The sequence below is a fragment of the Dysidea avara genome, chromosome 7 (assembly GCF_963678975.1).
Source record: "Dysidea avara chromosome 7, odDysAvar1.4, whole genome shotgun sequence".
Lineage (NCBI taxonomy): Eukaryota > Metazoa > Porifera > Demospongiae > Dictyoceratida > Dysideidae > Dysidea > Dysidea avara.
The window spans coordinates 5880422-5906339 of record NC_089278.1 but is presented as its reverse complement, the minus strand read 5'-3'; the positions used below and the strand labels follow the sequence as shown (position 1 = coordinate 5906339).

General features: G+C 37.9%; 4 protein-coding genes across 7 annotated transcripts; 2 read left to right on the top strand and 2 right to left on the bottom strand.

The window, feature by feature from the left end:
- Positions 1-1656: 1656 nt before the first annotated feature.
- LOC136261559 (uncharacterized) lies at positions 1657-5795 on the top strand. Of its 2 annotated transcripts, none has more exons than XM_066055575.1 (9): positions 1657-2151; positions 2633-2865; positions 2942-3244; positions 3291-4046; positions 4095-4539; positions 4597-4752; positions 4800-4992; positions 5178-5310; positions 5362-5795. In XM_066055575.1, the coding sequence occupies exons 1-5, from the start codon at positions 2147-2149 to the stop codon at positions 4490-4492; spliced, it is 1695 nt and encodes a 564-aa protein (XP_065911647.1). In that variant the 5' UTR covers positions 1657-2146; the 3' UTR covers positions 4493-4539; positions 4597-4752; positions 4800-4992; positions 5178-5310; positions 5362-5795. The 2 variants fall into 2 exon arrangements, with proteins under 2 accessions (XP_065911647.1, XP_065911646.1); XM_066055574.1 differs by having other exon boundaries at positions 1659-2151; positions 2924-3244.
- Positions 5796-8802: 3007 nt separating this feature from the next.
- LOC136260597 (rRNA-processing protein UTP23 homolog) lies at positions 8803-18808 on the bottom strand. Its single transcript, XM_066054393.1, has 6 exons — positions 18660-18808; positions 18514-18603; positions 9523-9669; positions 9399-9473; positions 9272-9351; positions 8803-9226 (listed from the first exon to the last, which is right to left on the bottom strand). Exons 1-6 carry the CDS (start codon positions 18745-18747, stop codon positions 8957-8959), a joined length of 750 nt encoding a protein of 249 aa, XP_065910465.1. The 5' UTR covers positions 18748-18808; the 3' UTR covers positions 8803-8956.
- On the bottom strand, positions 9680-13383 carry LOC136260596 (cyclin-J-like protein). The gene is made up of 3 exons (XM_066054392.1): positions 12273-13383; positions 10584-10850; positions 9680-10539 (listed from the first exon to the last, which is right to left on the bottom strand). The coding sequence occupies exons 1-3, from the start codon at positions 12832-12834 to the stop codon at positions 10343-10345; spliced, it is 1026 nt and encodes a 341-aa protein (XP_065910464.1). The 5' UTR covers positions 12835-13383; the 3' UTR covers positions 9680-10342.
- Positions 18777-25659, top strand: LOC136260595 (protein SSUH2 homolog). 3 transcript variants are annotated; one of them, XM_066054390.1, is made up of 12 exons: positions 18777-18960; positions 19321-19411; positions 22434-22563; positions 22612-22672; positions 24150-24274; positions 24325-24387; positions 24438-24526; positions 24572-24664; positions 24724-24826; positions 24882-24986; positions 25196-25365; positions 25471-25659. In XM_066054390.1, the coding sequence occupies exons 1-11, from the start codon at positions 18843-18845 to the stop codon at positions 25343-25345; spliced, it is 1128 nt and encodes a 375-aa protein (XP_065910462.1). In that variant the 5' UTR covers positions 18777-18842; the 3' UTR covers positions 25346-25365; positions 25471-25659. The 3 variants fall into 3 exon arrangements, with proteins under 3 accessions (XP_065910462.1, XP_065910463.1, XP_065910461.1); XM_066054391.1 differs by lacking the exon at positions 25471-25659 and having other exon boundaries at positions 19339-19411; positions 25196-25423; XM_066054389.1 differs by lacking the exon at positions 25471-25659 and having other exon boundaries at positions 25196-25423.
- Positions 25660-25918: the final 259 nt, after the last annotated feature.

The following is a 25918-nucleotide window of genomic DNA, read 5'->3' as shown; positions in this document are numbered from 1 at the left end:
AACAGGCGTTTTGCGTGATGATGTAATCACGTTGTTTGAATATAAATGGTGATCATGAGATATTATATACAAATATCAAGAGTTAATAATAGTGTGTGTGTATTATTAACTCTTGCAAATATGCTATACAAAATTCTAACTAGTTTAACTACCAAACTAAGTAGTTTAACTACGTCAAAACTAGCTACCTTAACTACAAAACAACCTTAATTAATAACTTAGTCTATGCCATCTTCTGGGCATAAGCCATAATGCCTCAGGATCATTTTGGCATTATATCGCCAGAGAGTAACTGACAAGCGCTGAAGCAATTGTTTCCTTGCTAACTGTCTGGGAATACCACTTTTAACAGTGGTACGGTCGGCAATCGTGGATAAGGTTGATAAAGCAAAGGGTGTCCAAACATCAAACAACTCGTAAATCAGGGGAAAAAAATTCACCATCATGGTTGTTAACAGTTTCCAAATAATGGTCATCCTTAGCCTCCTCACCGGCAGCAGCAGCTACCCCAACCTTAGATGCAGCAGCGGAAATAAAGGAAGGCTGAGTTGTGCACCTGACAGAGAGGTCAAAGTAAGCAAATGTCCCCAGGACGAGATTGATCAGAGGTAATGCTTTGCTCACGGAGAACACCAGGGTGATCTTGCAGTAGAGCATGATGTACTATAGAAACAAGAGCATCATGGAGTTGGATACGTAGTGGGCCATGAGAGCAACCAAGAAGATGGCCACCAAACTGATCTATGACAGACAAACATGTACAAACTGGTAACAATGGGAAAAGAGGAACACCCAACCATAAAAGGACAGTGATAACAAACTCATGTGGAGAAAAGGCCAAACCCAATGTTGGTTGAGGGATGGCCTTCAGCCAGCCCAGAGGAGTGAGCAGGGCCGCCCACAGGGGGGGCAACTGGGGCATTTTGCCCCGGGCCCCAGCCTGAACGGGGCCCCAGGAGGCCCCATGAAGGGCCCCCTGAATACCTGTTTAAAAGATCGATATACTCTAATAGAGCAGTCAGATCTAAATACTCTAATAGAGTAGCAGGGGCGGATCCAGGACCTGGCAAGGGGAGGGGCACAAACAGGCCAAGTTGTAGGTGGTTAGGGAGAGTCAGATTCTGTTGTTAGTTGCTGCATTTTTGTGCAGCAAATAATACACCTCTTAGTAGTATCTCACTGTTGATTTTTACCATTTTGACCTTTGTGAAGTCTTAAAAACTGTTTAAATAGCTCTGAATGTCTTAAACAACAGCAACACAATAATTATTTTAGAGGCGCTTAGTACGCACGAAGGTGCAGGGTGACAATTTCATAGCTAGTTTGAGTTTGGTTCGCTTTGGTTTCAGGTGAATTTGTAATAAATGCTAATAAATGTGCATATTTTCATGAGTTATATAAGCTGATCTTGGCCTGACATAAAGTTGTAATAGTATGAGAAGTAGCTATGGCTCCTCCATAAGGTCACTGGGGGGGGGGGGGGGGGGGGGGCATTTGCCCCAAATGCCCCATCCTGGATCCGCCATTGAGTAGTCACAGTATTCTTCAGAGGAGCAGTGTAGCAAGCTTATAGATAAGGAGATGTGGTTGGTGATGGGTAGTTATTGTCATTGCCAGCAGGTTCTGACCTTTTTTTTTTTTTTTTTTTTATTTTTGGTCTTCATCTTACAACTTGGGTGAAGGGCCCCACTTTAACTCTTTGCCCTGGGCCCCTTAATTTCTCTGGGCGGCCCTGGGAGTGAGCAACAGCACGTAAACGAGCCTGGTCACGGATTGTGGAGGTGTTGAAAATGCTTGCAAATAATTGATCATCAAGGGAAGCCTGTAAGTCATTTTGGGAAAATAAGTTAGAAGGCAAGATGGATAGACTTTGTTTATCCATCTTGCAGACTAACTTATCTTCCCAAAATGTTTATCCATCTTGGCTTCTAACTTATTTTCCCAAAATGACTTTACAGGCTTTATTTATCACGTTCCAGACTTTATTTATCACGTTGTTTTGAACCGGTTGACGTCATCACACAAACAGTATGGAACGGACTATGGTTTCTGTTGAACAAACCACATAATTTGTTGAGTGTTGTTGCCGTTCTTTTCGCCAACGCAAGGTGCTAATTAGTACTATAACTTGTGAACGCTAGCGGAAATGAGGTATGTCGAATGTTGTCTTTGGTTTTGCATTAGTTTCGTTCGTGTATTAGCGTTCGAATTGCTTTAGACCACTGTTTTGAAAGCCGTCCGTGTTGAGTTGTTATTTTTGTCTCCCTATAACTGAGAAGTGAAGCAAACTTCCAATATCATGTAGGTGAATAGGCGTTCCTTAAAGCAAGTAGTTTTCTAATATCCACATTTCAGTGTCGTAGCTATTTCCATTTTAGACAAATTGTAGGTTTTGTACTTTCTGTGTGCTGTAAGCAATGCTACACCTTGTCACCCTGGGACGCTCAAATGTCAGCTCCTTTTTGCATGGCCCTTTACATAATATAACTTCAACTATTAAACTGTTATAAATCACGTTTATGGAATGCCATCATGAGTAAAAGCTGAGTATATGGCCCATGGAATATGAGTAGTGGTACTATTAATTTCAAGACTGCATGAGTCTAGGACTCGTATAGTGCTTGTGTTGCAGGATGCCTCGTAGGCTTCGACTATCTGTCCAGCCAAAGAATTTATTTCGAAAACTAAGGGCTCAGAGATCTGGCTACACTGTTACTATCTCACAGTCGTATCCTGTAAGTATTGCACTGGAAACTGTTTCTGTCCTGAAGATGTCAATATCAAAAGAAGTGTATATGGGGACACCAGCAGAGAACCTTGCTACATTGCAGCATCGCTTGGGAGTGGATTCAATATTGCCACAAGGTATGACTACTTAGCTACTGAGTCTACATTGTTAGCTTAGGAGTGTGTTATTACATAGGCTGGTTTGATGTGATAGCTGATATAGACAATGGGCCACTACTGATATCAATGATAGCTGCTGGTGATGATGCAGAACATCCCACAATATCCAGGAGTCTGGTGGTACAGCAAGACTTTTCCTGGGCTGTACACATTGATGGGAAAAAGCTTACCTGTAACACACCCCTGCTATCCACCATGCCACAATTAATTGTTTCTGTTGCAAATATTCGGGATTTAACAGCTTACCTTAACTCTTGTACTGTGTGTTGTGGCAATGAAGATGACAAGTATGCTGTTTTAGTTGAGCCTAGGAAAGGGTTGTTTATGAATGCACCAGGTAATTATATTTAGGTTTTATTGGTTTTATATGTCATGTGTGACAGGTACTGAATGCGTAGCGTACCATGACAAGGCACACAATACTATACGCTGTACAAACTGTGGGTTGCTAATACCTCCAGGTGGTGGAGTAAGATGTTCCCAATGTAACAACTACAGACAAATTTTGAATCGCATGGCACTCCAAGCAGTCCAAGAAGGAAATGATGATAAGTGCCATCCAGAGAGCCATACTAACTATTGCAAACTGACATCATCAGAAAAAGATGAAAGGATGCAACAGTTACATCAGAAAAACAGACTGTATAAACAACAAATTGAACGATTAAAGCTGAGATTGGAAAAAGCAATAGAGGATAGAGGTAGTGTGGTCGATGATCGATTGCGTGAAGATCTTTTAACCATCATGAAAGAGAAGTCATCACATATTAGCCAGACCTATCCCCATGACAGCTTTCAGAGAATGTTTTGGGATGCACAGCTGAGGGCAGCTAATTTGAAGAACTCCAAGAACATTAAGTGGGATCCCCTGATAATCCGGTGGTGCTTGTACCTTCGTCATCTATCTAGTTCTGCATATGAGATGTTGAGAGAATCAGGTGTAATTACTTTACCATCTCAAAGAACCCTCAGGGATTATACATATTACACAAAAGCGATAACTGGATTCTCAACAGATGTGGATGCACAATTGATGCGAGCTGCCAATCCAACAACCTGTAAAGAGTGGGAGAAACATGTTGCCATTCTCATGGATGAGATGCACATCAAAGAAGATTTGGTGTATGACAAGCACACTGGTGAGAAATTATGATTACTGAATACTTGATTTGTAGCTACATTTGTAGGGGCCATCATTGGTTTTACTAACCTGGGAGAGGTGAATTCCCACTTAAGCGCTTTTGAGAATGCCAGCAAAACAGATTATAGTCATCATCTTCCTTTAGCCAACTCGATGCTCGTGTTACTTGTTAGAGGCTTGTTCACCAAGCTAAATTTCCCTTATGCTCAATTTCCATGCACAGCGTTAACAGGAGACCAGATGTACGAGCCACTATGGGAGGCAATCAGTCATCTGGAGCTGTGTGGCTTAAAGGTGCTGTGTTTAACCTGTGATGGATTGGCAGCAAACAGACGATTGTTTCGCTTACATGACCCTACCTGCAAGACATACATCTATAAAACAGTAAACCCATATGCAACCGATGGACGCTTCTTGTATTTTATATCTGATCCACCTCACTGATTAAGACAGTTAGAAATTGCTGGTCTAACTCAAAGAGAAGGTTTTGGGTAATATAACTGATATATGCCATTGTGTTGTAACATGCACCTTGCTTGCAAATGCAGTTTGATGGAAAGGAGATTCTGTGGTCTCACTTGGTTGACCTATACTGGAAGAACCGGTCACAAGATAGCCCTGGTTTTGTTCTACTAGAGAAGCTCAAGTTTGAACATATAAGGCTAACAAGTCATTCAAGAATACGGGTTGATTTGGCAGCCCAGGTTAGCTGATTATTTTATTGTAACCTGTTGCTCATTATGATATAAAGGTTCTCAGCAATCATGCATGTTGCTAAGGCCCTGAGAATGCTAGGAGGGGTAAAAGCAAAAAAGACAGCAGTGTTTGTAACTAACTTCAACAAATTTTTTGATTGTTTAAATGTATCCAACACATCCACTGGAAGGTGCGAAAATGATGACTTCAAAAAGCCATTTGCAAAGGCTGATGATATTAGAGTGAAGGTATTTTCACATACATCTGCACACAGATCATAGGAATCTTTGATGTATATAAGTCACACGCCGTCTAATATTGTTTCACATATTTAGTGGCAGCATTGTTCAACTACTGTATTTCCTGAAATTTAGTATGGATTTGAAGGCATGCAATATTCTTCTGTCTAATACCTGTGTTTTCGTCCTTATAGTGGCTATTAGAGGAGTTCATACCATGGTTAGACAAGTGGGAGAAAGGTGTAGCTGACAGAGTTGGGTTTTCCAAGAGTGAGAAAGAGATGATGATGGTGAGTTCAGTGACCAGATGTGGCATCAGAATCACAGGTTTGTGTAATAATAGTTAGCTACATAAAATTTATACCATCATCTTTGCAGTGTCATCTTTTGTAGAGATACTTGAGTACATCTTTAAAATACTGTTGAATATTTTTTGAGTAACCGCCTGTGCCAGGATGCAGTGGAAAAGTTCTTTAGCCAACAACGGCAAAGGGGTGGTACCAATGACAACCCTAATGGCCACCAATTTGTGAAGAACACACAAGCAATTCGTGTCATCAATGGTACCTGTGGGACCATAAAAGGCAATTGTCGAGGAAGTAGCCATGACTCAAAACTAACCAAAAGAAAATGTGTTTCAGATCAAGAAAATGAACCATTACCAAAGAGGCGGTACAAGCACTAGCTAGATATACTGTTACACAACCTAATATGCCTTAAATAATATAATTACAGTCATTTCAGTAATTAATTATTAATTCATAATTATTATAATACAGGACATGGAATAATGATATTTAACTGTGTATATACTTACGATATAGTTTTTCTAAGTGCTTTTTCTTTTGCAATGTTTTTTGGTGAGCTTGTTGGAGCAGCTCTAAACAACTGGCACGTGCAAATCCTCTTACTGTTACAAAGAGTTCCACAATCTTGGCTAACAAAGATTTTTCATCATCCAGTCCGCTACTGCAAAAACTCCATTGAAATAAGATGTCTTCATTCTGCAAGATGGTATTGATTAAACTTTGCTTGGCTCCTTCCCCTTGTTCCTCTACATTTGCTTTCGTCCATTTGCTTTGTATTAACTCCTCCATTATAGCAAAAAATGTGAATGTTTGGTCATTCACTAACCAAAGACCACCCCTGTCAAGTGTATTGGTCCAGTCCTCTGATCCCAAATTGACATCTGAATCGTCACCTGTCATTTCTGATAAACAGAGTATCATAGCATTCTTGTTGGGATTAGTAGAAGATTGAATTGTATCATGTAGTTTTCTACATGTATACCCAGCTACATAACGGACTGCATTCTGCTCTACATAGTTTAAACTGATGCAGTACAAGCTGAGGTAGATGGAGTAACTGGAAAAGCTTCCTCAATAATTTTCGTAAACAGCTCTTGTGTAATATATTGATAGAACGTTGGATGTGCCTTTCCCACTTTTATCAAGCTCTCTAGAAATTGGTGCCAGCAGTTGTTAAAGTCCTTGGATGTTCTTTTCTGATGGTACAATCCCCATAACTTTTCCTTCTTCAGCTGACCTGAAGAACTCTTGACATCACAGCAACCTCTAAGCTGTGCCTCAAGATATTTTACACAAAAGCTGTAAGTTGTTCCGTGTGTGTCTCTCCCTTGCTCCACTGGATAACAGCAACAGCTATCTCTTTGGTGGTAGTAGCAGCTGGTGATGGTAGCTGAAACTTATCTGCTGTCAGGACTGACTCCACCACCTTGATAAATACATCTGTGTGGCCATATATTAAATTCAAATATAATAATAATAACAAGAACGCCAGATATATAACTGTGGGGTCTGGGGACGTTTCGCCCTCCCTCCAGGAAATTTTGAAATTTATAGACTCAATCTGAGAAGGTGACTGCTCTGTTAGGATATATATAGAATCCAGTTGATTCACTGGAATTGCAGGTAACTTAAAACATATGTATTATTAATTAGCAAAGCCCACCAGGGGCAACACGTCAATCTTGTCAATTTCAGAGATTGGTAGTTGGTTCCATTGGAAAAGAATACTTGTAAACATCGATTCTTGTAGTCTCGCGCAGCCAGACCACTATTTCTCCCCACGGCGCTTATCGATTAGAGATTATATATAAGCGCCTGCTCGAAATATTTCGAGCAGGCGCTTATACTCTCTAATCGGAAGCGCCGTGGTGCCGGGTAGACTACGATTCTTGTTGGTAAGTGAAATAGCTTGAGGGCTCGCTTGAGGGGGTGGTTGGAACAAGTGTATATGATACTGGAACTGATGGAGGTATGAACGATCGAGATGTATACTGATTACTGATAGACTGGTTAGCTATTTCAATCGTTTAGATAATTTTAGAGGGGCTAAGCCCCCTAGCTCCGCCGTCCCCTGCAAAATGGTGTAACTATAGCTTCCAATGTACACAGTTCTGCAGTATCATGTACAAGTGTCATCCTGAGGGGGCTTTGCCCCTTGGCCTTTCTCTTTCATCCCTTGGACTAACAGGACTGTAGTATATAATATCTATGACTATGATATTGACACCGAAAATAAGCCGGGAATCATTGGCACTGTATCAAGTTGAATTGGGCAAATAGAAGACAACAGTTCAGGGGCATATCCAGGATTTTTCCAAGGGGTATCCAGATTTGGTAGTGAGTTATTGATGCAGGAATCCCCTGCCCAGTTGCTGACAGATTTCGAACATCAAATGCTTCAAAATTGACTAGTTCATGCTCTATATGGATAATACAAACATATATGCTTCAATATAATATGCTTAGCTCTCTTATAGCTAAGTCCTATCAATTGTGGTTTTAATATGGCTGGTCATGAGAACTGTACTGAGAAACCAAGTAGCTATACCTATATCCAAATTCTCCAGTTAAAAGTTTAATGTTTTAAGCTATACTATAGTCTTGCATTTACATTATAATTATATTCTTCAATAAAATTATACCTGGCTCTGTTATGAATGTTCTATACTAGAGTACTTTTGACTGCATGCTCTATTAGAGTACCCTCTCTGACTGCTCTATTATAGAGTATTTCAGTCTTTATTGTATATATAGTTAAATTCCTACTCTTGTTCTTCCTAACACCCTTTTAACATGCGCTGTATATCTGTGTAGCCAATGTGATGATTTGGTGCATTCTTGCTGCAAGCCCACAAGCTCAAATTTTGAAGGGGGTTTCTGCAAATAAGTTTGAATTTTTGTGCCAAAGTCTAATGGAGCAGTCACTACTCTAATAGAACAGTCATAATTATTATTATTATTGATAATTTTTGTGAATTCTAATAACAATACTGCCTTATTACAAACAGGTTTGCAGATAGGCACACTAATTTTCTAAGTTAATACATGTTTTGCAAAGCATGCACTTTGTTAAATAACTATCAAAATGCTTCCACTTTTGTAGACATGTTTTGCATTGCAGACTTCTATACCAACATTTCTGTGTGATTAAAACCTAGCTAACATGATGTAGAAAAAGGATGTTTTACACATACATGTATTCAAGTCTATCGGGTCACACATTATTGTTGTGCACCACTCAAAACAGCGCAGTGGCAACAATGTTTCTAGTTACAGATGACTGCTGGAGTTAAGTGAAAACTCCAACTTGTGTGTGCCTTTACAAGGAACCACACAATGAATAAATTGATATGGCAATTGGTGCCAGTTGGGTGTTTTAAGGAATCAGGAATATTAATATTCCCACAATTGTGCATATATAGAGTAAACTTCAAGTGTATAAGAATTATTGGTAGCTAGCACAACATTGCATGAGGATCGTTGATGTTAACAGAGCAGGTATGGCTACCCATTTAGTGGACAGGTGGAATAATCATGCATAAAGACACATGCAGATAGACAGAATTTTATACACTGTAACTTTGTGTTGTAAAACAGACAAATTATTAATTCATTAATGAATCACTGTTTTGTTGACAGAGACTTGACAACTGCATTTCATTGGATTAGTCAGATGATGGGACAGGTACTTTACTAAGAAGATAAGCTGCTTGCTGTCTGCATTTTCGAATTCTCCTTTTGCGACCTTTCCCAACAATTCCTGGGCTTTTAGCGGCAAATGGCCCTGTAATTTTTGATTTTTTCTTGCATGAAAGTGGATTAGGTCCCTTTATCTTCTTCCTCTTTGGTTTCTTTGTTGTCTCTGCCAATTCACTACCCAAAGAATCTAAAACTGATTGCTGATATTTTGTGGGTTGAACTTTCTCTACACCAATCTACAGTAAAAATACTTGTTACCAGTCTGGCTCGTACAAGCATACCTGTTTGGCTTGGTCACGTGAAGTATCTGACACACCTTCCAGCACTATAGTGTTACGGTTGATGTACAGAAGGGGCACACCTGTACGGAAAGATTCAGACCATCAGTTAACCACACAAACCATTTACCAGGAATCCTTCTTAACTTCCGACGCAACTCAACATCTTGAGTAGCAACAAAGTAATGATTTGAATTATCATTACCTACATGTATATACTAATATATGGTAGAGTCATTGGAATATACATTTACCAATTAGTGAAGTAAAACAATCTGCTGCTGGGATACATTTATGTTTATGACCACAATTCCGTTGTTGAAATCTTTTAGCAACCAGTAGAGCACCAATTAAATCATCACCTATACTCCTTGTTTCTTCAATAGCACAGCGGGTTGTTACTGATTAATTGTCAAGGTAACAATGTGACAATAGACTTTCTGTATAGATGGTATACATGTAGGCATGACAATGATGACATGGATTGTAAACCCACTTGCCACATGCTTGGATGAGTTTTTCTGAATGGATATACAAAATCTAAGGTGTCTAAACAACTGGATGGCTAATCCAAACACTAACAATTTTAGACTTTCCATACTCTAGTCTATTAAGGGATAAAATTATAAGTGATAATGCTGTCATGGTGCCTGTAACTAGGTCAGAAAAAAAATCAGGTTTCTTGTTAACTTACATCGAAAGTTAAGAAGAGGCATATAAGAGTAATAATTAAATAAAACCTCATTTGCTTTAATCATGCAATAAGCTATAGCATTTAGTTATGCACCTTGTAACTTTTATCAAGGTGCATAACTTTTTTGGTAATACATGTATTTAAGATGGAAATTACAAGCACTATCCCACTAGAGACTCATGAGAAGACTTAAATTCAACAGGATACTAAACTAGGTACACAGTGAACTACCACGTGCTCTCCCATTATCCAAACCCAGTCATGTAGGAAGTTATAAGTATAAACTATTATGTAGTTGAAAAAATGAAAGAAAAAAAATTTACATAAATGAAAAAGTCAAATTCATCTCTTATAAAGGAATTGCTGAATTACTACACCCATCAACCGCTAAACTGTTGTTGACTATCATGGAACAATTTCATCATCATTGTTGCCACTGTCTCTAGTTCCTGATAGCAGTATCCTGTGATGGCTGTCATGTGGTCAGTCCAGTAAGGACTTATACCCAGTAAACTTCTTGCTGTCAAAACTGCTGTAGCTGCTACAAGCGATGGCTTGAACAATATGAAGTTGGTATCTGTAATTATACAGTGGGTTAAATAATTATTAAACTTTATATACCTTGTAGAGACAAATTTAAAAGATCATAGGACAGCCGATGGAATGCTTTGTAATCAAAACTGTAGAAGTTTTCACCCAAAGCAGAGAAATGAAGATAGAAGTCAATAAAGTGTATTGGAGTCGGATGAGATATTTTCCATTCATAAAATTCAAGCAGACATCTTTCCATTGTAATAAAATCATCCAAGGTGAATGATTTATCCAACTGTCCAGCTTCCATCAGAGATATTATAGATGGTATATCATAGTCCACATCTTCAAATTTCACTGTAACAATTTTACAAGAAGCCTCATAATGCTAATACGTATACTCCCCACATTTATAAAACACTTGAGATTTTAGAACAAGGGGTCCACAACTTCTTTGAAATCCCATACAACCTTTTTGAAATCTTGAAATTTTATTGTAAAACTGTGTATTTCATGAATACTTCCGTATATGCAGCATTAAATGTGTTACACCTTGCAGTCTAATGAAGGATCTTGTATGGTTTCTAGAGCGTGAAATTTGAGATCTTTTCTTGTGCAAGTTCAGATAAATGAGTTTGCTTGGATAAATGAAGCCCATTCATTTATATAGAGTTCCGTTCAACTACTCTAATAGAACATTCACCTAATGTAATGACAAAATACTCTAATAGAACAGTCACTTATACTGTTCAAATAATCGAGATTCGGGTATCCAGAATAGTTAGACTCTTCTATGATTGAACTGGCATAAAGGTGTTCAAATATAATTGAGGTCCTACTGCACTACAAAATTTTCTTGCTCTGAAATCTTGCCATAAAATCTTTGAAAATTTTGTACAGAATTTTTTTTCCAAGTTGCAGACCTTTTAGAAGTATGAGCTATGGAGTGCCCTTTTAGCATTCCAAAAGCAAGCCATGCAAATCAACTGATGTACAGATACGTTGTTAACAATTTCACAATGGCATTCATTGTGTGGGAAGTCTCCAGACTGAACATACGACTTATATAACAACTTATACAACTTGCAGAACAAAGCATCCATTCAACCAAAAAAAAGGTGAACAAATCATCAACTTTCCTTCAATGTATATTGTTAAGTAATCTTTGCACTAGTAACAAACTTCAGTTACTTGTCATCAGCTCAAAAATACAAACCACTTCAAAGTCGGCATAACAATGCCGTAATTGAAACCACAACCGGCTCCACCTTAGTTATTGTTGCATCATTGTGGCACCTCCACTTTAGTTGTTTACCTTTGTAAGTTGTTAACTTGATGTTTTTACTTACTTGAGATAGCCACTTACCTATGGGTATGACACCATTGTATTGAGAACTGTGGAGTAGGTGAAACATATTTGCTCACCACAAAGCATACAAAGATCGCTGAGATCCGATAACATCTGAAGCTACTCTCATTACATGTACAAACTTGCAGCTAGAAGCAACTGAAGTTTCAAGACAGTCCAGATTGCTAGATGGCCTCCTGATTCAATTGTGCCATTTTCCCCTTTAAAATGCATGGAGAGCCCCGGAGAAAAAATGTACCTTTTTTCAGTTTTAAAGCACTGTGCATGCCAAAGTAGTTAATTCCAACCCAACAAACTATATATTTCTGAGATTGGCAATCAACACTCTATCTATTGAGCATATAAAAAGTCCATTTTCCCAAAATTTAAAAATTGGGCTGGAATGCCTACTATTAGCAAGCAGTACTCACCTGCAATACTAAAGGATGCAATTGCTGTTAGCTTCAGTCTGCATGTCAGTACAGAATGCTTGTCCATATATCCATCCAAAAGGCGGACAGCCAGGAATTTGGTGGCAATAGATGTTTCAAAAACATCAGCAACACCATAGATGTAATTTACCAGGTTGGGCCTGTCATAAAGATTTGGTGACTCACATCCAATGTCAGGAAATCCGTTTTCACTCTTCTTCAGATTCTCATAAATCTCGCTAGCATAGTCATTTTCCCACCATGGGGGTGGACCTCCAGGCCACACGGGAGTTGGATCCTCTTCCAATGTGTTAGTCCCTTCAAGGGCGGGAGGATTCTCAGATTCTTGCACAGTTATTTCCACCTCTGATCCAATAGTGAGCGAGATATTGTGATCTTCGTAGTGTAGAACTGCAGATACGTCCACGAGTTCCTTCATAGCCGCGAATATTATGTTGCAGATGGCTACAGTCGAACAATTCTTTGCTAACAAATTTACAAGAACTGCACACAACTCTCCTTTTCGACGATCTTGAACGCGTCTGATGCGTAACTGAGACATCAAATGTAATTCATTCAGCGTCTGCTGTTGCTAAGTGAGGGAGCTGGAGGACTATTTTACGCGAGATTAGTATACTAAGTTACTTCTGTATGCAACTAAAGCACGAATCTTCGATGTATTCACAAGCGAAAGCACTTTGATATCCACGAGATTTTCCATTCTGGCCTAGCCTTTAGCAGCCGTGACTACACTAACTTTGCAGGCGCTTATAAGAGTGGCGCTTATTTCTAAGCGACAAGTGAGATTTGGCGTAGTTTTGTTTTTCCAGGAAAAAAACACAACAGCATTACATAGGCTATTATCTGAAAACACTACAGCAAAAATTCATGATATTAAATGTCAGTACATACACAAAAAATAATATTTTAACGTGCTTAAGCAATCTGTTTATTTAGTTAGCAGGTACAGAAAGGGCTAATAAAGACCTGATGATTATATAATTTGAAACTCATATTAGTACATTGTGTGTGTGTCCAATAATTCTTTTAAAAACTCAAGAGTCTTATGAGTAAAGAGAGAGAAACCATCACTGAATACTGATGAATAACAAAATTATGTTACAAAATAAATAAATAAATAAATAGCTAACTAGTGAGTGAGTCCTCGGACACACACGACCACAGAAAAGGCAATAAAATGCCCCACGAGTGGGTGTGGCAAGGGAAAAAAACAAAACTTAAGTATAAAAAAACTAAAATATTGACTAGAATGATGCAATAGGTGACCTCAGTGTTGTGGATGCGTGGGATTATTTCTCTTATACCTTCAATAGTTTCTTGCACGAAACTGTTCCTGTAACTACTGCTAAGCACAAAAATAACAACATTTATATTACACATGAGGCCACGCTTATATATGGGAGAGAACTCGATCCCACTCTCTGCTGCATATACTAGCACTCGCAATGCTTTGTGTACTTTGACACGTAACCTCTGTAGGAGCTTTGAATGTGGGATTGCCAACAATGTCAAGCAGAATCCTAAGGTATTTTGGAGTTTTGTTAAAAGCAGGGTAAAAACTCATGCAAATATTGGGTGTGTGGAAGGAAATGATGGTCAGCTTCATCATTCTGACTGTATTAAAGCTAACGCTTTCAATGATTTCTTTTCTAGTGTGTTTGTTGATGGAGACCCTAATACTGTTCCAACTTTTACTACATCCAGAGATGACCTTCCTCTTTGTCTTCTGCTGAAGTCACCCCGACTATAGTGTTTGAGAAATTGCAGTCTCTTAAGTGTGACAAATCACCTGGACATGATGGATGGCCTCTATAATTCTAAAAAACTGTGTAAACCAGTTATGTGTTCCTTTCGCTATGTTGTTTACCAAATCTCTTGATAATGGATTGTTGCCAAACGATTGAAAGATTGGGAACATCACGCCGATTTTTAAGAAAGGGAGCAAAGTTAAAGTTAACAACTGTCGCCCAGTGTGACTAACTTCAGTGATTATTAAATTATTAGAATCAATAGTCAAAGACACTCTATTATCTCACCTCTTCGAGCATAATTTATTATCAGACAAACAACATGGCTTTATTCCTCATAGGTCATGCTGTACTCAGCTTTTGTGCTTTAAATAATTGGACTTCTGCTCTGGATCAGGGATTTTCAACTGATGTCATATATTTAAGGCCTTCGATAGTGTGCCTCATAATAGACTCTTGAGCAAGCTCAAAGGATACGGTGTGGATGGCCAATTGCTTGAATGGTTTCAATGTTTCCTTGTTGGCAGGCACCAACATGTGCATGTTAATGGATCATTGTCGTCATGAGCAAGAGTAAATAGTAGTGTCCACAGGGATTGGTGCTTGGCCTTCTTTTGTTTGTCCTGTATGTGAATGAATTGCCATCTGACATTAAGCTTTATCAGATTATTCATTCTCCTGAGGATTGTTTGCAGTCATAACATGATATAGGTATTCTTGAACAATGGTCTGAAAAATGGCTTTTGTCTTTTAATGTCACTAAGTGTAAAATCTTACATATTGGTAATCCTGTTGCTTAACTGCAACCACAAGTATACCCTACATGGTGTTGTGCTTGAACTTTTGGAGGACATACGTGATCTAGGAATTTACATGGACTCTAAACTTAAGTTCCACATTCATACAGATTTTACTGCAAATAAGGCTAACTGTAATTTAGGTATCATTTCTAAAGTATTTGAATGCAAGGAATTGGATATTATGCTTAAGCTATACAAATCCCTAGTGCATCCACTGCTTGAGTATTACAATGTAATTTGGGGACCATATTACAACATGGATAAACATAAGATAGAAGCTATACAATGAAGAGCCACTAGAATGATTACCACCTGTTGTGATTTGTCTTATTATGATCGATTGCAATATCTACATGTAAATTTACTATCTTTACAGTACCGAAGGCTCAGAGGATATCTACTACTTTTGTACCAATTGATCAACAATTTCTATAACATAAATACAGAACTTTTCGTCATTCTCCACAGTCACAACAACGAGAGGAAACAACATGAAATTATTCAAGCCACATACAAATTGCTTATCAAGATCATCTTTCTTTTCAGTTAGAGTGATTAACGATTGGAATTCTTTATCCCAATCATTGACTGACTCCAACTCTCCTAATCTATTTAAGAATCTGCTGGACAGACACTATATAGTGTATGATTTTTAATGGGTATAGCTACTTAATTGTGTGTATGTACAGGCTACGCATCTATCCAAAATTTACAATTACAAATTACAATTGCAAAAAGTAGTCCCTACAGCTTCTACCACTATTCCCACAGTTAATTACTCATTAAATAAAAGTAAAACAAATTTACTGGAATTGGATATGAGTCACAAAATGTGTTAATCTTTACAACAGGCCCTGGTGAAATATTATATCACGCCTATATATATATATGGACAAGCATGCTTTAAGACCTAGGCTGGACAGTTGGATAAAACATTTTACAGAAAGATATCTGCTTGAATTTTATGAACGGAAGATCCCTTTATCAATTTCATTTTTCTGCAACTATGGAAAACTATTAGACAGCACAAGTCAATTAAACAGCTGTCCTATGAACTGTTAGACTTATTATACAAGGTACGGCATAAAGACAACAATTCAGTGACAGAGATGATACCAACTTCATATCGTTCAAGCCATCACTTGTAGCAGCTACAGCAGTCAACTGTGGTTAACTGACTTGTTGAAGACACAGACGGACATAAACAGTTGTGACTTCCTTTTATGTGATGATGAATTTGAAATTCCAAGTGATTGTATTGCTTTTTTAAGTAATATAAGAATACAGTGTTAAATGGGAATGATTAGAGTTTGAAAAACACCAAAAAAAAGCTCAACTTTCAATCAACCAAAGCTTGATTAATGATTGTTCTATTAGTAACTTTTTAAGATGTCCTTCTATCCCACTGAAGTCCTACATCAAAGTAAAAAAACTGGGTAGTTAAACCCTGGGAATGGTAGTTAAACCCCATTGCATATATGGAAGACAACATATATTTACACATTCAATTGAAAGAAGTGCAATCAATGCAAACTGAAGCCTTACACATATAAAACTACTAACTCAGCAAAATTTGAAGCCATACACATTGTAAAACTAGTCTTGTCCCCAGCTGCCCACGTGCTTGATCATGCGAAGGTATATAGTTTGATCGAGTGCATGGTGGGTAGGGATGAGTAAAGCTACAAGTTCAGCAAAACTTGAAGCCATACACAACTGACATGCTTGTCTAGCCTTATTGACACATTGTTTGTGATCTTGACTGCTTCAAAGTGTGGGATCGAAGCTAGTTAAACCCCACCTGTACTCATAGGATATCTAGTTATCTATCAACACCTCGGCTTCACTTTGTCCTCTGGTTAACTATGATATCCTACTCAATATCCTACTCATGGTGGGGTTTAACTATAACATCAAAACTTGTTTGTCAACTTTGTCAGCATATAGCTAAATTAGGTGAAAATTAATGATGAGTGAACTTCAATTTATTTTGCAACACAAAATAACTCAATAATCTGTCCACATGTCTAAGAGTATTTCTATCAGGGTATATCAGATAACACACAAAGGCAAACAAATAGCACTGTTCAACAGTACCAAGTATAAAACAGCTGTGGTTACTGACCAATGCATATGCCTGCACTTAAAAAAGGTAAGGGATTGCAGTAATAACATATCTACCTGTTGTGCAGATTACCACACAGTACCAAGAGTTCTACTCTCATATATTCCTGTAGAAGGGCATATCATGAAGTTATGATGTAACGCTTCCGAGTTCTCCCTTGTCAATTAATGATGTCATTTTGTATCTTTGTATGTCATTAATTGAACATAATATAGATTGAACGTGTGCCTAACAATGTTGCTAGCAACCAAACTAACTCGACCTCTCAGCATTTCTCACCGAACTACAAATGTGTCTTCACGAGTTTAGACAACTACGTGGGAATTTCTTGCCAGGCCATTCACGTATTCCTGAGCGTTGCAAGTGTAGCACAGTGCTAACAATTCTTGCAGTTTTACAGCTGATTGTATGTCACAAAACACAACACCTTGTTGCTACGTCATAACTTAGTTAGACATGCTTGTGCACACACCTAAATGTAGAAACAGGTGAACAATATAATCTGCCTTGAATTATACCTTGTCACCACTTACGACTTGTTGTAAGACTGCCACACCACTCAGAACAATATGAATACTTAGATGGCTCTATGTATAGACCATTTATTCCTAAGTGGTAACACTCTAATAGTACAGTCACAGTATCGTTTACATGGTTTATATTTTTTGTAGTTATGCTTACTGTCAAGTTTTTTTCTTTTTCAAAAAAAGCATGAGGGCAGGCAGTCATTTTTCATTGAAATGCAGTGGTCATTGCTGAGCTACAACCCAATAAGATTAATGATCCACATGCAAAAATAAATATATAGCTATCCTTACTGCCAGTTACAATTAATTGCAGTACTATTGTATATTGCAGCATCTTTGATATTTCATAGAGTTATAAAACAGAGGATGTCAGGTCCAGTATGGAGGAAAAAATCAAAGTTACAACATGATCTACATTTACTCATTTGAATTCTAGAGCTAATTGTCTTGCAACGCAAACAGTAGTGCCTGACTGTTATATTTAGAGTATTAGACTACTGTATTATTAGGGTATCTTGATGTGATCATGGGAGCTTCCACCCACACAACCACCTATTACTATACATAATTTAAGATATCACGTGACAAAATAGTGAATAACGAAAACTCAATGTGGACAGTAATGATAAAAATATTCCTGGGCTTAGTTGAAAGACATGCTTTAGCAGGCAAAACTTTGCAGGCCTGCCAACCTGGAAAGTAAAAAAATCTTGAGATTTCTGTACCTTTATTGTAGTGTAGTAAAAAAAAACTGGTAGATGCTATGCTGAGACCAAAAAAAAAAAAAAAAAGGTCTCGACTTTTTAAACTTGAAATCCGTGACATTTGCGCTACAAACCGTGAGATTCTATCCAACGAAGGTTAGTGAAACCGTGAGAGTTAGCAGGCCTCAAAAACCGTGAGATTCGATCTGCTGCCCTTGAGCAGGGTAGTGAAACCGTGAGAGTTGGCAGGCCTGCCATTGAGATGTAAAAAAACATGCAACTAAACACAATCTATACACATAACATTAAAGGATACGTATCTGCACAGAACTTCCAATGTATTTAGGTAACTGCTCCTTGATATAAATCTTGCCCTTTAAGGCTGCTTGACAAAATGTGCCATCCACTGCAGCGAAACTTTCATGATCACTCTGTACTTCGATATATCGAGTCATGACCTACCTAGAACTTGATAAGGTTCCCGTACGCCATAGTTCATCTTATAAAAAGAAATCAACTTTCTTGCGTGCTTGTATCTCTTAAACTTCATCGTGGCGACGTCTCACTGTGGTATGAAATATATCGATTGTGGGTTATAATTAAAAAGTGGGTGAGGCTTGCTGGTCCGTTTGAATACTTCTGATAATGCGTAGAAGGAATCAAAGCGGGAATGCTGAAGAAATTGACCAGACTGCACCCAGTGCACCTCCACTAGGTCATATGGATTTTGTAGCTGGATACGACAACGTTAAGTTTGATAATTGTGAGGACTATAGTTTAATAGCAAGGGGTAGTCACTACCAATAGCAAGCTTGACCAATAGTCCTGTAGAACCATTTGCAATTGGGATCAAGATTTTTGATTGACGAAAATGTACCTTGATCGCTTGATTTTATTTAAAAAGGTACCTTGATCCCTAATCCAGCATAGAAGCCTCGGTTTGCTTACGTTGGCTTTCTAAGGTGCTTGATCGTCCTTTTTTAGGACGTCTTGATCGCTTGATTCAGTGTACAATAACACCTTGATCATTTGATTCGATTTTGATCCCGATCGCAAATGGTTCTACAGGAGTATTGGTAGTGACATATGACTACCCGTTGAATATATTGATAGTCTATTACAGATGGTGTTGGTTGTATAGTTTTATTTCCTCCACCCCCGGCCTATGGAGACGTCATTAGACCACCTTCTGTGAACAGTGACATGCACCCAACGTACGTAAGATTTGAGTATAAGGCCACACCAAGTCAAACCTTAGTTTCTGGTCACCCGCCCGCATGGTAAACCTGGAACCCTAGTTTATGAGGACTATTATTAATATTACAGGTGCTTAAGTGCACGTGACCCAGCAAGACACTTATTTTTTACTGCAAAAGATCGATATACTCTAATAGAGCAGTCAGGGATTCCAATAGAGCAGTCACACTACTCTTAACTCTAATATTAGGTATATATGCCACACTAATAAAATGTTTCTAACTATAGCTAGTTTTGTCCTTGATTATATAGCTGTTCAGATTATAACTGTTACTAATGCTTCTGTAACCAAAGTAATTTCAGTAGCATTAACTACTAGTCCATGCAGATGGGCCATAGCTTTAACTTAATTCAAATGTAGTCCTCTAATGATTAGTCTAGTAACTTCAAATTCCTTATCACTGAACACTACAGGGGTATGGAAAGCCGGCAACATTCGGTGAGCTTAAACTTAAACTTTTCCATAACTAAAATTAGATTGGCAAGTAGAAACCCTTATAGTTTAAACATTCCCAGATGATCACTAAAAAACACTAGTCTGGAGCACTCAATGACTCAAAACTTTGACAGTTACTTTTCTCAAGGTTACTGAATAGAAGGCTGGAAACACATAGCTAGTGGGCAAAGACTTCACATTTGAATGAAGAATTTCTGATGTGAAAATAGAAGTTAAATTTCATTTTGGATCATGATCATTTGAACAACTTAGCTATAAGTCATAGTAATACTTTCCTAACATAGCTAGCTAATGAGACATTTATTTCACTTGGAAAGCATAAGTAGCTACATGAGCAAAACATTTCCTATATAGTATATTCTAAATAAATAAATAAATATATTTAAATGCTATACATCAGTGTATAGCTAGCCATGATCCATCAACAACTTTCCTAGTACATTTTTTGCCGAAGCACAACTACTTATGTTGTTGGTTAAGTTTGACTAAAAACAAAATCAACATGAATTTGCTAAATTGAGCAAATAATAATACCATACAGTATATTGTCACAGTAGAGTCTATAGTCCTGAAGTCCTGATCATCCGCCCGCCCGCATCCATTTGTAGGCTTGGGAGTGACCAGAAACTAAGGTATGACTTGGAGTGGCCTAAAGTATTTCGAAGAGAGAGATCATTAAACACACACACACACACACACACACACACACACACACACACACACACACACACACACACACACACACACACACACACACACACACACACACACACACACACACAATTACCCTCGGATGTACATGCAAAATGCAGTACAAACATGGCAAGGAAAATACCAAAAATAAACCAGAACATGACATACTAAAATAAATGCTAAAAGCCAACACATAAATAAATACTGTATTATAAATACTTCCAAGAGTTTTCACCACTTGCATCTGAGGAGTTCAATATGCAATGCTTAGATTTGGGATTAATCAAACCTTAACTGAGAATGATAGCAAGAGCTGAAGAATTGAAATCCGTTATAGTTTAATAAATTTCAACCGGCACAATTTAGTGTTCAATCCCCCACATCAATTTGAAAACTATCAAATGTTTATAGTTACAAGTCCTCCTTGTTATAGAGCAGGTTAATAAAGATATTACTGTATAAGAAGTTGAGATGATACAGATTAACACTTTATGTCAGATCAGAGTCCTGACACTGAATGGTGCAGAACACATGCTCATGCCAACCAAGCTAAGTGACATGCTCCACGAGAGATTTTGGAATTTGAGATTAGATCTAGTTTCGTTACAGAGAATTTCATCAGCACCTTATCTTTTCTGAGGCTTGTTTTTGCACTATGCTTTATAATATGTAATCAGTTGTTATTGCAGAATCTGTTCAATATTATCATACGGTACTGAAAATGATGCATACACCCCTCTCCTTGAAATGCATCAAAATATCTTACCCAGTTTAATATTATTATATGATATGGTAGTAGGACCCCCAAAATGCCTATAAAAACCATCATAGCTGTACAATAGGATTTACCACACCCCTTTACAATGTAGCAACACCATGACTTGACATGCCCCTTTATGATCTACTTATTGTGATCGATCATATGGAGCTTGCCTCTTACTGGTAGCATGGTAAAAACAAGGCATGAAAAGACCATGCCCCTTTTGAAAATGTATAGTAGGCCCATTGTCTGAGGCCCACTCGGGATACTCTAATAAAGCAGTCACCCTAATACAAAAATGTTCAATTTTCTAATAGAGCAGTCACATGTATATCATAGGTTTATTAGGGACCTGCAAGGAGGTAATAATAAGCCTGTGAAGTTATATGCTATAACAAAACACTAAACAAACTGGTGTAAATTTATTGATTTAAAAATGAAGTAGGGATCCAAGCGTTGTGAAACAAGGGATATTATCTGCCTATCCCAGTTACAAATTAATCAAATCTCTTGTTCTTGTTTCACTAGTTTTTTTTTTTCACTTGGATCCCTTAAAATTAATAATTACTGTGTGTGTCATTTTGTCATGTGTTATTGGAACATTAAGCAGTTACTGTGGCCTTAGTACATATTGAATGGGTGATGAGATTTTGAGAAGGTTGTAAGTAGTTCATTCCTGTCAGATGATGCTTCCAGTGGTAAATATCCAATGACTAAATGTTGTAATCCTCTCTAGTTCACTTTGCAGGACTTGATAAGTAGTATATACTTTTGAACAGACAGTGAGCAAAGTTTCATGATTAGCACAAGTGCTATACAAACATTAAGAGTAGGATTGTTTGCTGTTATTGAGAACATCCATATTCATTATTCTGCAAACAATTTTGTCATAGAATCTTTAACCCCAAAGCATAGGTCTCTTACAAAAGCTAGGGTTCTTAATAATAGCTGACAGACCCTTGATGTGACCAGACTATAGTTACTGTATTTTCATTTTATTATTGCAATGTATTAAAGAAGTATGCTTTAACTTTATCTTGTGTTACCATCAATAAGTGGTTCTTAATAGGGTTCCTGCTGTGACAGAGGAAGAAGCAAGAGATGCACTCATCAAGTATGTGTCTACCAAATGGTGCTACAGTTCCAAAGCTGCTAGGGAGCTTGTCTTTACCAATATCACACCATCAACAGCCTTGCATGTGAGTCGGTTGTCCACTGTAGCACAAATCTCAATAGAATCATTATAGTATCAACTGGAGACGTTCACCGAAGGGAGACAAGCATCTTGGACATACGAACCATACAATGGTTAGCTTGTACACTATCTGTATACAGTGGAACCTCAGTTATCTGAACCCCTTGGAACCAGGGGTGGTCTGAAAAATCCATATCTCTGAGCACAAAGAACATTTTTTAAATATCAGTATTATCAACTACCCTAATAGAACAGTCACATCTAAAAAAGAGTATCAGGGGCAGATCTAGGATTTATAAAAGGGGGGGCTAAGTCAAGGTAATAATCTCTTGGGTAGAGGTGTGCATGCTGGAACTAGGGGGGTCTGGGGGCATGCCCCCCCAGGAAATTTTTGAAAAATTGATGCTAAAATACTGCAATTTGGAGACATTTCCACATAAAATCCCTAATATTTTCTGCCTGTAGATATTTTATATACTGCCTTTAGATTATAGGTATGGCTCTCTGAAGCATTTTGCTAATGGAAAAGTTTGGGTAGGTACGGACAACCAAGAATAGGTGCATGTTAGAATAATAATGTTGAAAGTAGAAAATTTTGAAATTTGAACAATACAAGATTGAATTTGAGAGCATTTTCAATGGTAATTGTGTACCTGAATTAAGTATTGCCATACATATTAACTACACAAGTAGATGAATGAAGCCCTTTAAACATGCAGACCAATGCACTTCATTGTATGTAGCTATAGGTGCAGGCAGATTTGGAAAATTTCCATAACAGAACCAACTACATGTTTCCAGTGAATGTTCTATTAGAGTAGTTAGCTGACTGCTCTATTAGAGTATCTCGATCTTGTACGCCTCCAATGCTGATCCTGGTCCTTGTTGCATAAACTTTAACATAAATCCACTGATAATACCTTGGAAAGATGTTTATAAGGTGGTTTTATGAGTATTTGTATTATTAGTGATCATATAATTATGCTAAGACAAAATTTCATTATCATAGTAATACTCAGCATATTGATCAAGTAAAGCCTAAATATGAAGGGGGGGGGGGGGGGGGGGGGCTTCAGCCCCCAAAGCCCCCCCCCCCCCCTGGATCCGCCCCTGAGTATATAGTCATTTCTGTAGTTTGGTTAACCGAGAATCTGGATAATTGGAATCCGGATAACTGGTTCCACTGTAGTTAAAATTCAAGAAATTCTGTCTGTCTGACTGTCTGATATCCAATAATTTTCTTGCACATATTAAGCCTCATCATCAGGATCCAAATCTTTTATATAACAGCTCCTTCAATGTCCTTTTGTAAATTGCAAACATACAACTAAGCCATTAATTGACTGCTGGCATGCCTTTATTATAGCTAGCTTATCGCAGATTTGTACTATTATTCAACTGGCTGGCCATCACAAATTCACAATGTTCTATACTTTTTTTTCTTTTTCCTGTTTTCTCTTGGTATGTTCCAACTTTTATTACTCACCTCACACATAATAGGATGAGCTCTGTACTTGGGGGCAGGGATGGACCTGATTATGTATACAAAATACTATACTGGCTTGTCATGAGGGAGTGTCTTGTTTTCAGGTTTGTCAGTAGATAGTCCGGCTAATGGACCTGCCCCACAACCATGGGATGTTGTTGTTAATCCTCCTGAGATGTTCAAGGATGGTAATTATTGTACAATTGTACCTCATACTGCTTCAGTAAAGGTACAAAGAGTTCAGTGTAGTCACACCCTTGTATTGATGTGATTTTGTAGACATGTTATAGTTGTTCAGGCAGGTGTGCTAAGAATTGTGTGAAGTGTAGACGAAAAGGACATGTATGATACAACGTGCATTTTGTACTGTAAAATGATGGATTGTTTCATAGATACGATGTACTAATTGTAGGACTGGTTATCATGGTCGACGAGGCCGCAAGATGCAATGTATTGTGTGTTTTGGCACCAACAGAATAAGGTGGTATGATTCTAATGTATTTGTATAATGGATACTTTTCATTAGTTGCTATGCGTGTAACGGAGCTGGATTATCACCATGTGAAATCTGTTGTGGTATGGGTAAACTGAAATGGTATATCAAGTTGGAAGTCACATGGTGATTTTTTTTTGTATTTTTTTGTATTTCTCTCTTTTCACGTTTACAAGACCTTTCAGGAAAAACAATAATGCTCACCACGTGATAGAAAAAACCACCCTGCCTGATCATTTGATAAAGAATGTCTCAGGAAGAATTGTGTTTGAGGCGGAACATTTACAGGTTTATATATTAACTGATATCATTTGACTGTATTTCTGTCGCATACCAATTACAGGTTGCCCCTCTAGTAACCTTCTTTGAAGGTGGAATTAACACTGCTTCACAACGTCTAGTAAAACAACATGCTAACCAGTTTGCTGGTCAGAAAATTCTACAACAGGTTAGGATATCAATGTGGAAAAACTTTCATTACCTCTGTAAAATGAATTATTACCAACACATACATAGTTGTGAGTTGTTCATGTCAATCTGTGATCTTTATCAGGCAAAGACCTTATAGGTACGGTGGCTTTTAAAAATTTGTGATCCATACATCATATACATGACCATTCTGATTTGCATACACTTTATCTAATGTTTATCATGCAGCGTCACTTTGTGAAGATGGTGCCAGTGTCTGAAGTGGCCTATACCTACAACAATGACAGTTACACCTTTTGGGTGTATGGTGATGAAAATGAAGTGTATGAAGATGATTATCCTCTCAGACGTTGTTGTGGACTATGTACTATTTCATAAGTTTCAATGCTTGTTATATGGTGTAATAGCTATAGATCTTATAGGGACACTGGAAGTTACCCTGTCTCGTAACATAAACTGTGATAGAGGACTATCTAGTCACTATATGTACCTGGGGAGCCATGCTTTGTAGGCTGAGCTGGATGCAGTTTATGCAGAAAATGCATTATCAAAGACTTTTAGTCAGATAGTTGGGAAATATACAAAACTATTTCACTGCTCACCATGTAACACTCAATGGACTCAAAGCCGGAATTCATATAGCAGAATGTGATTGTTACAGCAACATACAGTGGCAGTTCTGCCTAAATACAGTATAGCTGAAGGGGTAGGTTGCTGGGAAACCAAGGGTGGAACAGTACATGCATGGGATTTCTCAATTGTGTTTTGGGATTATAACAGTGACATTGCGTGCACAGCCCAACAGTGCCAGCTGTTCCATGCTTCATGCAGTAAGGCACATGATCACTAAGATGCCACCCAATTGTCCCATTCTCTTCCTTTTATAATGAACTGTTTGTTTACCTATACTGTCACTGTAATGTTATACCTATGATTACTAAGACTCTAGAA